We start from the raw sequence: 13,827 nt of genomic DNA, 5'->3' as shown, positions 1-13,827 counted from the left end.
AGCGCACTGGCAAAGAGGCGAAAAATCATGTAGTGTGCTCGCTACACTTTCGTCCAGAGGATTACGAGTTCACCGCCGACTTACTGAAGTCGCGTGAAGTGCCTTTGAAAGCAGGCCGTCATCGCAGTAGTACGCAACGACGCCGGCAGCACGAGTCCTCAACAGCAGGTCACGTTCATCAGTGCTTAAATTGCTGAACTCGAGCCCAGCATCGTGAGCTAATCCGTCATTGTCAGGGTCATCCATTGCAACGAGCGTCGAAGTTGGCGTCATAAAATAAAGAACCAGCTTATCGTCGTGCGCTTTCCCTTCTGCTAGCCACCATAGTTCCGCTTTTGCGCTGCTGTCGGCTCTGTCTTGGCTCTGTTTCTTGGTGCGCGTTTGCGTTTTGTGCAGAAAAGCTGTAGCGCCATCTGCGGGAGCAGTTTTACTCACCGACGGCGCAACGTCACTACGAGACCATGACGTCAATACTTCTCGATCGGAGGGCGGGTGATTTGAACTGCGCTAGAGGTACGCGGACGCTTCAGAACGCATTTTCTCTTAAAATAAGTTTCTTCTTCGCACGAAACAAGCGTTTTGAGGTTTCTGGGATGGTATTTCAACAGTCCACGTTGACTTAATATTAACCTTTAGTGTCCCTTTAACACAAACGTTTATGCTTGCAATTTTTGTGCAGGGAACAGTACAGCACATGCTCAGGAGGCTAAACACATAATTTAAAGAATCTTGCTAGCTATCAGTAACTTGGGTACCTATGAATTGACATGTATAGTATGCTCTACTCTTACAAAGAGAACCCTAAATTGGTGTGCCAGCACTGATAACTCTGTTCATATATGAAGGTCTGGAAAATATCTTTATCGATAGAATGTCTCTCACAGAAATTCTTTTTCTGTAAATAATGTTTACTACTCCCACTACTACTACCACTACTACTATCAAATAGAATTAAGTACTTTTTGCCCTCGGAAGGTAAAGAAATGGCAAAGTTGTCTTAAATAGCATTGGGGTTTTCAGTTTACAGACTGTGCATAATGGCAGTCTTCATTTGCATAGGAAGTATTACTCTCCAGTTTTCTTCCCAAAAACAGGAGTGTTTATTCCGTCTTTATGGCTGGTGGTTTCTGTGGGTTATCATCAGCTCATTAAGGCCAATTTGCGCAGCAGACAAAAGTGGGGAATGCGCATCACGTCACTCGGCACCGCTCCGCACGGTTATCAGCGCCAATGGTGAACAGTTGTCAAATCAGGAGCCCCACGGCGTCTTCACACACGCTTCCATGCTTTCCACACATGCTGCTTTTGTTGTTCCCTCTGTTCGCATAGCATAAATAGTTTCTATCGTTATCGTCAACCTGGTTGAACCTTGTAGTGATAGAGATTGCATGCCATGAAAATGCAGCACCAATCAAGCTACCGACCACAGCTGGGTCATTCACCAAAGGTGCAGATATTTGGAAAATTGAATATTAGATAGTATTCAATCCGTGAATTGATTTATTGGGATGTTCACTATTCGATTCGAAATTGAATATTTGAGTAACTGCACAACCCTACTTTTTTAGAAAGAAAAGATTTGCATTATTATGCTACCTCCCCCGCTCATTTTTACAGCAGTTGTTTTTTTACCTGTGGTCCATTTGGCAGAAACCCTGGCACAGAGCTTTCCTGCCAAGGGGAGCGAAGCGACCTGGTGCGAAGTGGGGCTGTAAGGGCTCAGGTAGGTGTCACTTCAGCGGCCTAACAATGAATATGACACGTTGCTGCGAATTTATTTTGTGTGCTTCTCCATTACGAACTCTGTATCAACAGTAATGATACTGTTTGAACGTAAGACAAGCAATGGTTCTTACGTAGTGCACATTGCTATCAGCTAGGGACGAACATAGCAAAGTACATACTTCTCCGTCGTACCTAGGTGTAGTCCCCAGATTTCTGTCTCACAACTTGCGCATGAGCACAAGCGTCAGGCAAAGACGGCGCAGCTCTCGCGTGTCTTCACCGTTGACACATTGGAAATATGCTATGGCTGCCTGTTGTTCCCGACGCTGTCCGGAGACGCACATTGGTCTATTTTTGCAGCTTCGAGCAAGTGGTCACAAGATTAACTTTCGATTTACACGGCAGATGCAGAAGTGTAACGCAACTAGCGTGCTGACAGCCCGGCTGCATACATTTGGGGGATGGCGGGGTTGGGGGGAGTATTTCAATATCACTGACAAGACCCACACAGTGCCAACGATGGTTACGCTGGAAGGGTGACTGAGTCACATGATGTGTCGCCTGCGCTTTCGCCTGTCGCACAGATTGGCCTTACGATAACCCACCTACCGCAATGATGGGAATGCCCTTTCATATTATGGAAAAAATTGAAAAGCAAGACCTTCAAAACAATAAAAGATTGCCATAAAACACAGGTCCACTATTCAACTGATAACCTCATTGGTATTCAATAGAACATAATTACAGGGGGCGAAGCACTAGCTTCTACTACACAGACATTCTATAGATAAAAAAAAATATTTTCCAGACCCTCCTAAGCTAATATTGATCTGTAATCAGTGCTGGTACACAAATTTGGAGTTCTACAATACCAGCAGTAAGAGTAGACCATGCTGTACATCTTGATTTCTGTGTGCCTAAGCTACTGGTAGCTTAATTGTTACCTTCTTGTTATGCAATATTAGGAGACTCCCTAAATGTGCAGCACTGTCTTTTCTTGCACAAAATTTATAAGCATTACAATTTTTTGTTATACAGTAAAACCTCATTAAACTGTACCTGCTGAAACAGTAGTTTCATTTTAAAAGTAGTAAAGTCAAATCCCCAACTCAGTGGCCATTGAACACAATGCATTTTGTATCCGCACAAACCCTACCAGCTTATCAATTAACAGGTTAACATGTAGCGTTTCCACTTTTCGTTGTGCAATCATGGCGGTGCATTGTCCCCATTGGGCGATCCGGCAGAACAACAAGCCTCAGACGTCTGAACAACGGCCTTGAAGCACCCTGTGCATTTGTGAGTGAAATCACATAAACATCAACATCATTTCGGCGCTGTGCTAGAGGGCATTGTGGCATCATGCAAGCTAGGACTCGCGTCATGCCGAAGCTCGGATAAAAAACACCGAGTGCTCAGCATAGAAGAAAAATTGGACATCATTTGTGTCATCGAATGTGGCACAAAGAAGTCTGCACTAGCATGCGACAGGGATCTACCATTGACTACAGTGTGTGGCATTTGGAATGGGAAGTTGCTCAGTGGCGCTGCTGCGACCACGAAAAGATAACGGCTACGAGGTTCGACTTTTCGCCATCGTCGCCTCTGTTGTTGCCGAAGTGTCGCATAAAGACAGTGATGATGATGACATGGAAAGCGACAGCACGGGCGATTCAGGCCCGAAAGTGGCAGATGCTGCGTGTTACTTCAGCGTCATGAATGCATTCGTCGCGACGATAACAGCACCCACAATGAAAAAGGCACCTGCGACTTCTGCAGCACTACCGCGCCCGTGCACGGAGAATATGCGACAACAACAAGGCATCTGCCATGCGTGTGTTTGCCAAGAAGATGGGGCAGGCTGAAAAGCTGGCTCGCAGCTTTAGTAAGTTTGAGGCTGGTGTCGTCGCCGCTGGGCCGTCGCGGCATCGAACAAAAATAACTTTTGCTGCGCGAAGTGAATAAATACAGCATGTTCTTGCCCTTTCAATGCACTCTCCCAGATTTCCGTATCTGACAGGTAAGTGGGCGATCTCATGCCATTTCGGTTAAGCAGTACTAACGTTTAGTACATACTTTTTCCGAGCTCCGGCCAAGTACAGTTTTCGAAATATCTGATATCTCGAAATATTTGTTATTCGGCTCTTTTTCTTGATTCGATATTTAATTCTAAATTTACTATTGTCTATTAGAACACCCCTAGTAAATACCATAATAATTGTGGGATAGTGGTTTTTGCTTTAAAATATTTCTGGGGCAGGCCTAAAACATCAGCCTTTGATGAGAGATGACGGTGCATTCAACACGATCACTGTGACCTAAGCACAGCCAAGACAGATGCAGTTGCTACTGGAGCCACCACTGGGGTCCCCATTTGGGGTAAGATGCATGCGTGCTGCCCAGCCAAGTTTGAATCATCTGGCGAAGGCTAATTTCAGGATCGAAAGAACGAAACTTTGGACCCACTGAAATGTGTGGGTGCCGACTGGGACCATCGAACGGAATCGAATCAACTGAAATCTACTGTATTTATGTAAACATAAAAAAAAAGTTTTGTTACGGTTTTAATGCTATTTAAAATGACACTCTAGTGCTGATGAATCACTAGTGCGGTGACATGCAAACAACATTCAGAGTAGGAGCACTAGGTGTCACGCTTCCCGAAAGCCCGACAGGGCGTCCCTCTAAGCACCTGTGGATGGTGAGGTAGAGGCGCATGAGCTCGGTGAAGTTTGGGTCATCGTAACCCAGCATGGCAGTGAAATTGGCCGACCAGTCCTTGGACACGTCAATGGCGCCAATGCTGCTGCCGTCTCGGAACAGGTTGCGGTAGATGGTGGCCGCGATAGGGGGCAGCTTTGCCAGCAGAGCCATCGTGTCATCAAACGTGTGCTGCACACACAAAGGGAAAACAGTGAGGCACAAACAGTCCTTCATAAGCATCAGTTAATGAGAAGAAAAAAAGCGCAGCTTCTTTCTGTCACGAAAGTGCGACAAATTTTTTTTCCCAGTGTCTCTCAAATATGGCAACTTACCTCACAGTGGCACACAAGCCATCTACAGCGCAACAATGCAATGTTCACTGCAAATGCGCATTGAATACTCTGCGCAGCTCACACTGATTGATTCACGCAATGTAAAGTCTGAAATCAACAATAAAGTGAATTATGAAAATAACGATACTGTAGAAATGAACAAACTTAATGGAAAATCTGAGGGGAAGAAGTCCTGACACCTATAGGAAGGGATGTGAGGTAAAGGCAGCCAGAAGGAATCTCTAGATTCCGAGTTCACATTCCCCCCCCCCCCACTTCCTCTGCACTGTCACCCTTTTACTCTATTTCATGGCAATCTTGGTTTTAGTTCTTGGTTTTGTGTTTTTTGTTTTCGTGGCTCTATGATGTTAATACTTTGGACGGGCATTGACGCTGAATGCGCTCACCTCCCAGTAGGTGGCCTTGGGCACGCCCTTGTTGTAGGCCTGCACAAACTTGCTCTCGGTGTTGCAGGCTGTGATGGCACAGCTCAGCTGGGACATGGGGTGCACGTGCGAGGGGAAGTTGTTCAGCATGGTCACCACGTGCGAGGGAAGGTCCGCCTGCTGTGCCCACGCCTTGGACACCCACTTCACCTGCAAGCAGGGCAATGAGCATCCCAACACGCTTGAAAGGCTCCTCGACTCCATTCAGTGTGCCCGACAGCAACACAAGCTGATGGAAAGACGTGTCTTTAATGAGGCAACACACTAATCAAGAAGTAATAATAATGTGCAACATGCATGACAGAGGAATCAATAATCACAGTAGCTTCCAGGCAAGACAGTCATTAACTTATAGAGAATATTGCCCTTGTTTGGTACAATAATTGCCCGTATCTCAGCGCCAACAAACAGTGTTCTAGTGTGAAATGTGCCGAGCACACTTGCACATGGTGCACAGATATTGCTAGGGACCATAAACTAGGGGTTTATGAATGCTTGAATATACGAATACGAATCTGATAGTGAACGTTTTCAATATAGTGAATGTTCGAATCATTCAATTCGCAAATCAAATATCTACTATTAGCTTTTTCGAATATTTAGTACACTTGGTCAAAGCCCTGGCATGGTTGGTGCCCTTAACATGCCTAACCTTTTCACAGTGCATGGTCTCTGTCGGTATCAGGTTCGTCAGTCAGCAGGATTGATCAAAACGATAACGCAATGTGGACAAAGTAAACGGCAACAAGAGAACAAACCGACAAGGCAACAAACCTGTTCGGGTGTGGGGATGTCGCCTGTGAGCAGCAGCCAGAAGAGGCCCTCGGGAAGGGGCTCCTCCCCGCCAGGCGCCTTGGGCAGCAGCTTGCGGATCTGGGGGATCGAGTAGTCGCGGAAGGCAATGCCCTCCTCGGGGTCCAGATGCGACGTTTCGGTCACCAAGCCTTTGATGCCTCGCATGCCACCGTAGATCTGCAGTCGAGGCACAACATACGATGAAGAGGCATGATGAAGCTTGCAGCTCACGCCTCATAAAGAAATTTTCGGTGGAAAAAGTGTGACTGTGGGAAGAAGCAAGCAGTACATGCGAGTGTGCAGGGGTGCCTATTCTGGACACCATCAAGTTCCACCATGTGGTCAGATTTGCAACTTTGTTATTTTTATTGGCTTACAACATGGCTACACCTTCTCCGATGGCTCAAAACTGAAACATGGTGGAATCTGTCACTGTCCAGAATAATACCCCAGGCACAATCGACTTTCTTATGCCTCATGTGCACTTTATGTTGACAATATTGCATGCCATCACAATGAACTTATACTTAGCCTTGGCTGCAATAATAAAAAAGTGTCCAACCGGACCTTCACATTACCCAGTCTTTACAGTGAAGCTGTTTATGGCTGGGGTTCCGTGAATTTTTCATGTCCGTCAATAAAATCTGCATGTGCAAAAACTCAGCTCCCGAATTTGACACAAAATCGCTTCATTCTATGCAAAAGCTTATACGTCTCATCACTTGGATATGCATTTTCAGTAGAGCAGTTACTAATAGGCACCGTTTTTAAAATCAGTAGACTCTCAGGTAGATAATTATTAGATAACTTTTTTACAGGCTAGCTCCCCCAGGATCATGTCCCTGTGTAGATACAAAACCTCCCATACGTGGGCTAATCATGAAGATAGTGCAATGCCGGGCCGATCTGCGACAGAGGGGAAGCAGGCATTAAACCCTCCCGATACGAAGCCCGATCCCGAAGATAGCACAATACCGAACCGACCCGTGGCGGAGGTGAAGCAGGTGTTAAGCACTTCCCACATGTGCGCTCATCTAGAAGATAGTGCACTCCCGGGCCAACCCGCAGCAGAAGTGCAGTTCACCATTAAGGGGTCCAGGTACACAGCTTCACTGGTCATCCTTTTTCACAGAGTGGAAAGGCACTGAGTTTTTACAGTGAAGGTGTTAAGGGCTAGTTTCCCCAGGATCATGTCAGCGTGTGGACACAAAACTCCCCATACATGGGCCGATCCCGAAGATAGTGTAATACCAGGCCGACCCACAGCAGAGGGGAAGCAGGCATTAACTACCCATACGTAGGCCGATCCCAAAGATAGTCCAATACCGAGCCGACCTGCAGTGGAGGTGAAGCAGGCATTTTGCAGTCGTGCGAAAATAAAGCCTTCCAAGTGCCCGCGAACTCCCCATACGTGGCCCGATCCCAAAGATAGTGTAATGCCGGGCCGTCCCGCGGTGGTGGTGCAGTTCACCGTTAAGGGGCCCACGTACACAGCTTCGCTGGTCATCCTTCACAGAGTGGAAAGGCACTGAGTTTTTTGCTTGCTTATGGGGGTATGAGCCATTACTTAAGGGGTATGAGCCATTCATTGTCTTATGTGATGGAAGAATTTCTAGTTGGGTAGGCATAGAAATGCTTACTAATTTAATAACAGAAGTGATACAAGAATGTGTGCAGTACCTATCGTCACAATGACCACCGATAAGGACAATAAATGTGTTCGCACCTTTGTTCAAAATTCTGTGTCACCTCTGTGTCGTGTGCTAAACAGGAGCCTTATTCAGAAACAATCAGTTTTGCCAATACTATCCCCTGGGCCACGCCTTCGGCATTGGCGCGTATTGATTGCCTGTTATAGCAAAATCGGATGAGCTGATTTGCTGCCTGAGCACCATGTCACCCGATTTTGCTCAACCAGTCAATCAGTGTGCGCCTGATGGCGATACTATCGCCTCGTTGATAGTATTACCGAAGTGTATCGTTTCAGAATACGTCCCCAGCTTCACTGGTCATCTGCCTTCACAGATTAGAATGGCTCATGATTCTTTTTTTGGAGGCACTCTTGTTCATTCATACATCAACCAATGTTGGCGACCACAGAAAACCATAGCAAACAGGCCTGGTCTGTCTCAAATAATGTCAAGACCTTTTGATAGGATTGAGCAGCTCTCGCCCATCAGAAGACCGAGTAGCAGCACTAAGTCAGCAAAATAAAGAGTGGCCCATATGATACTAAAAAACAAGATGCAATTATGCAACATTCAGGTTTTGCATTTGTTATTACATATTACCTTTTATGCATGGTACACACACCCTTATGAAGCACACAATTTAGTTGACATAATATGCACTAAGCCTAACATAATTACTATGTAACAGATTGTCCAGTGCTTGAGTGTCAACTAACATTCAAGAGTTAATGGAACACCATACAAACAAACACATAGGTGCACACCAATACACGTACCACTCTGCTCTGAACTGAAGAATAAAGTACCAACAAGAAACTTTTACAGGCTAGGTTGTCTGATTTAACTAAAACCTAAATTATAAAATCAAAACATCGCAATTTCCTGGCCAACTTGTTGACAGTAACAGCCTGTGCGTGTTATGCACCAGCTGCACTGCCACCCCTTTCCCTCACGACCTTTAATCAATGCCAGACTTCGTGGCAGCAAGTGTAAACATGGTGACAACATGCTACAGACCGACCTCTCCTCTACTACCCAGTGTGATTCAGATATTTATGTGCCTACTGTGACCTACCATTACCGACACTTTCATAACCAGTTACAACAGGCACACAGTCCTTGGTGTGTCATCCCAAGCTCACCGCGTAAAGCTTCCCCAGCCACACTTTAATTCAGCTTTGAAGTGAAGCAACTTCAGCAAAAAGGGCAAATTGATGTTTCTGACAATGCCCTTTCATGCTAGAGACATCACAGTGCTCTTGTTTAGAAACATGTCTATACATGCTGCCGAAACACACCCAGGAGAACTTCACTGTGATGAGGTAGCGGGCTAAACAAAGACACCTCTGATGCATCCAGTTCTCAACTATTCTTTGTGCAGACAAATCTGCAATAAGACTCATTAGTGCATAGTCTCAAATGCTTTTCAAAGTATTGCAGTGAATTGGGCAGTGCGTCGCATGACTTGGATGCTCCCAAATTCATCTGGTCCAGTGTGAATGTTTAGCATTTAGTTTTATGTCCTTTAGGCGATGGGCAGCCACCACAATCTAATTGCCTCAATGAAACTACACCAAGCCAAGGCATTCGTTATGGTTTTCAATGACACTAGTCAACAAACACGGAACAAATTATATATGTTGACGTTCCAAGCACCCAGTCCGAGGACTTTGTTCGCAAGAAGCCAAATACATAAGAGCCACAATAATTTGTATTGTACACTTGCCTTAAACATGACGTGTTTTGATATGTTCTTCCTTTCCAGGATTATTTTTCATGGAGCTGTTGAAGAAATGGCAAAACACTGTAGCCAGTGGCTATGCCTATCCATGCCCTAAGCTACACATGCTGCTGCAGCAGTCTTATGTTTTTTTTTTTCAGGAACAAGTGGCTCGTCTCACGGACCCATAGTAGCGACAGGCTGCTGCTTAGAGTGAAAAGCCTCAGCCAACGCACCATGTCAATGGTGACTTCGCCGACGACCTGGCTGCCACATTTCTGACGGAACTCCTTCACCTGGGACTGGAATGTCTTGATCTTGCTGGCCATCAGGCCTTTCAGGTCCTGCACACACACACATACACAAACACATTTCACTCCATATTTTGTTCCCAAAGAATACATACACCATGAGATAGGTACAGAATAAGCCCAACAATGTGTTGAAGAACGAATAGCCAAGCAACCGGTCAGTAAACATCTTAACATATTGAAAACAATGAACTGGACTTCTGCATTTTTTAAAGGGGCACTAAAGGCAAATACTAAGTCCATGTGGGCTGTTTATATACGATTCCAGAAACCCTGCAACACTTGTTTAGTGCCAAGAAAGGACTTAGTTTATGGGAAAATTGCATCTGAAAGGTCCGAATATGTTTTTCGGAATTCAAATCTTTCGCCACCCAATTGGGGGAGTGGTGACGTTGCATATGCCATCGCCACCCTTAGCTGCTATCAGTGAGTAAAACGGCACCTGACAGACGGCGGCACTGAGGAACTTCGCCGCTGCAGCTGCTTTTTGGTCAAGTGGCATAGACCATTCGGACATCCCGTGACATAACATGGAACTTGAATTCTCTGCAATTTGCAGTTTGTGCGAGTTCTGCGAGCCAGCAAAACCAGTGCAGCACTACGCTATAACGAAACTACTGAAACACGAAAGCGTTGGCGGCGCGGAGTCGTGCGAAAATAAAGCCTTCCAAGTGCCCGTGACATTGTGAAGGGTAATTTCAATTAGTTCTTTTTTCTAAAAATGAAACAGAACTGGACAAGTAGCATTTTATTTCCTCTTATAATACAATGCAATGCTGCTTTTTGCAAGGAGTGGTTGAGTAGTAGTGACAGAATTTAACTGAGGAGTGCTTTTGTCGTCAGGCAAGTTCTTGAATGTCCCGGGGGAGTCTCTAATCATGTCCTGCATTTACCTCAGTTTCTCGATTATTAAGCCTCTGTTCGCGATAATATTGACGCCTTAGAGATTCTCAAGCACTAATCCATCACTTTAGCTTGACTTAATGTTTGCCTTTAGTGTCCCTTAAAAGTACTGCAACACTACTCAAATATCAAAAAGAAGAAAATAGTCGCACCCTGCTGCGCAAACTACCCAGTTGCTACCAGAGTAAGAGCCACCCCTGCCCCTTCCCTCCTGCACTGCCTTCTTCCCTTGTGTGTGATTCGGCTCCCTGTCGCACGCTTTCACTCGCATATACAGCGTACGGCGCACGAGGACAATGTTATGGCCCTTGGACTTTATACAGAACATCGCGGCGGCCACGACAGCAGAAATGCACCTGGACATATGTCCACATCATTGCTTGTGAGTGACCCGCGTTCACAAAGTGAAACGCCGCTCTACTTTTTTTTCTAAATCACTTACGAAATGAACAAGTACATTGTATGCACCGGTGGAACTTATATGGCTTTTTTTTTCGGAAGAACTGCCATTTTGATGGGAGTGTGACTTTTATACAAAGGTGTGACTTATAGACGGGAAAATATGGTAGCTTTTAAATGAAGAGTGATCTGACAGAAGAATATAAAATTGTTGCAGTTGGACACAGCCACAAAGTGTTACCCCGTAGCCCTCCCATTATTGGCATGTGCTTATCATAATGTCACTGCTAATGTCACGGCTACAGGCCTCTAGTCTGCCCATTTCAGTCAGTTTCTTATACATTTTTTCGCTAACTTGAAAGAACCATTCTGCTTTTATAAAAATTGAGGAACGTTACACCTGTCAGGAGGTTCCAGATAAAACTAGAACTGCTTGCCTAATTTAGTCTTTAAAAAGTCATCACTGTTTGTCTTTAATTAACTAGGGTATTCTTAGTAAGACAATGATAAAGAAACTGCTGCTTATGCTTGCGGAGATGTATTGAGAATAGCTTAAGTTCTTCCTTGAGTTTTCTAACCATTTTGTCACAATTAAGAACCATTTCTCTTTGTGTCCTTTTTATAGGACACCAGGGCCAAAAGGGCCAAGAATCAAATGGTGTTTTCATCTGTTTGCTACAAAACACCATTAAAACCTGTAGGCAGTGCTCCCACTAGTGCACCAAATGGCACCAAACGAGATTTCCTGCGCCATCCTGACAAAAAAAAAAAAAAAAAAAAAAAAACATATTTTGCGCCAAAGTGTGCGAAAATTAGTAACTGCGCATTATGTGTGTGGCTGCAGTGATTCACAGACGTCACATAGCACGCGTGACTAAAGCGCCTTCATACATCAAACTATGTTATCTATATATTGCCGACCGATAATTCGGGCTCAACGGGTATCGCCTAAAAGTCAGGATAATGGGGAGTTGGAAATATCCAAATTTGCCAGGAAACAAGCGACTTTATTCCACGAGTGGCTAAAGAAGTGCCATATTCTCGGATGACCACTTTCGGGGATATGTTCACTCTCACAGCATTCTGCATCACTAGCATCAGTAACATCAGCATCTATGAGCGACGGCATTCTTGGCATTGTGAGTCAACGTGTTTGTCCGTCACGTGTTCGGTGATAGTCGCATGATATGTGCCGAAAGCAAAAGTATCCCTAAAAGGAATCGTCCAAAAATAAAGCCAAGTTTTATCAACACGTTCCTGCATGCACGTATGCTTGCCTACGATTTGGTCAGTCCATATCTCTACCACTGTCATGCTTTCGCCATAGATAGACGGAAGGACAATCAACATGCGCACCGCATCTTCAACCTTTGGCAACATAACAGGACTGAGATTTTGTAGCGATGCCTTTTCCTGGAACCACTCCTTTTTGTGCTTCGTCAGTGGTCCTGCATTATCTATGGTATCAGCTGGCCGTGAACGACGGATGATAAGGGTGGCATATAGAATCGAGTGGAATGCCTGGCTGAGAAGAGCATTGATGACACTCGGCCTTGCCAGGTGTTTCTGAATGACGCCAGAGCCTTGCTGAAAACAGTGCTAAACTGGCAGCGGTCAATGAAAAATTATCAAGATGTAAAAGGCAATGTCTGAGCAGCTTCACTCAACTTGAAGTAAACTAATTACAGCACGCTGTGTGAACAGATATGTTGTCTTCATTTAAATTAAAGGGGTGCTCAAATTTAGGTTTCCCTTACTTTGTATTTAGACATAGAGCAGCATTGCTTTACAGCAAGCAAATACTTCCCAGAATAACGCTTGGCGATTTGAAGCGTTCAAAATAGCCTAGGACGTGTCCAGCAGATTACATTTATTAGCTCTAAAGTGCTCCGAAATCTATTTGGGTGCTCCAAACTGCTCCAAAATTAAGATTTTGCTACTCCAAAAATTGCTCCAAATGTCAGTTCATCAGTGGCACTACTGTGTAGGTTATTTCGGCAAACAAACCAATTTGCTTAAGTATACATTGCAACTTCATTCACAAAACACATCCTCTTCACTATACATGCAATTCCATAGTAACAGCAACCATTGTAATTGCGTTTGACTGTTACGCCTTTGTCTACAGACATACAAGAAAAAAGGATAAATTGGTTTTTACTGACAAGAAAAAGCGCAAACATAGAATGAATGAGGTTACAGCAATAAGGAGAGCTGTGTTACGGCATCCTTCGACACTGAGCTACTGTTGCTTGTCCGACAGGCAAAGCAGGAAAAGCAGTAATGCTGCTCACCGTGGAGTCTGCCGAAATATTCCTGGAGAACACGGAAAGTGCTGGGAGGCATTTCTGCAAATAGAAGAGGATTCACACACGATTAACAACATAGGACAGGCACCACAGCGTAGATTGCTATTTACTGTAAGAGGACATTTACTAAAGGCCTATTTGTCCCTTAGGATTGCCCTGTTGCCCAGAGAAAGTTTTCTTTCATAGGCTGTGTCGGCACTGCGCCACGGCTCCTTTTCATCATCATCATCATCACCTTTTTAGAGTAAAGGGAACAAATCTCGAAGGCCATTCTTTTGTGTATTGCAAGAGCGGGAAGCGATCCCAAGTGCCGTAAACACATCATGGCCACTGCGTTTTTTTGAACACCTCTACTTCCCGCACTATTTATGAATGCATGCAGCATACTGCACACATCAGAGGTCAACTGATCAGCTTTAACACACTGCAAGTTCTTTCTTTTGCCTTCTGAAATATAAATCAAGAAAACATACAAGAAATTGCACTGCACTCT

General features: G+C 44.8%; 1 protein-coding gene across 2 annotated transcripts in view; it reads right to left on the bottom strand.

Moving 5' to 3' along the window:
- The window catches only part of kdn (citrate synthase), a 60,244-nt gene that overhangs the window by 19,780 nt on the left and 26,637 nt on the right, over window positions 1-13,827 (bottom strand). For both annotated transcript variants that reach the window (XM_075682368.1, XM_075682369.1), the window contains exons 2-6: window positions 13,320-13,373; window positions 9,649-9,756; window positions 5,981-6,178; window positions 5,168-5,356; window positions 4,418-4,617 (exon numbers count right to left, since the gene is read on the bottom strand). In XM_075682368.1, the coding sequence (XP_075538483.1) occupies window positions 4,418-4,617; window positions 5,168-5,356; window positions 5,981-6,178; window positions 9,649-9,756; window positions 13,320-13,373 (749 nt within the window). The remainder of the gene's footprint in view (window positions 1-4,417; window positions 4,618-5,167; window positions 5,357-5,980; window positions 6,179-9,648; window positions 9,757-13,319; window positions 13,374-13,827) is intronic.

This window comes from Dermacentor variabilis, chromosome 2, assembly GCF_050947875.1.
Source record: "Dermacentor variabilis isolate Ectoservices chromosome 2, ASM5094787v1, whole genome shotgun sequence".
Taxonomy (NCBI): domain Eukaryota; kingdom Metazoa; phylum Arthropoda; class Arachnida; order Ixodida; family Ixodidae; genus Dermacentor; species Dermacentor variabilis.
The sequence above is the reverse complement of the archived record's forward strand: the minus strand, read 5'-3'. Positions and strand labels throughout refer to the sequence as shown.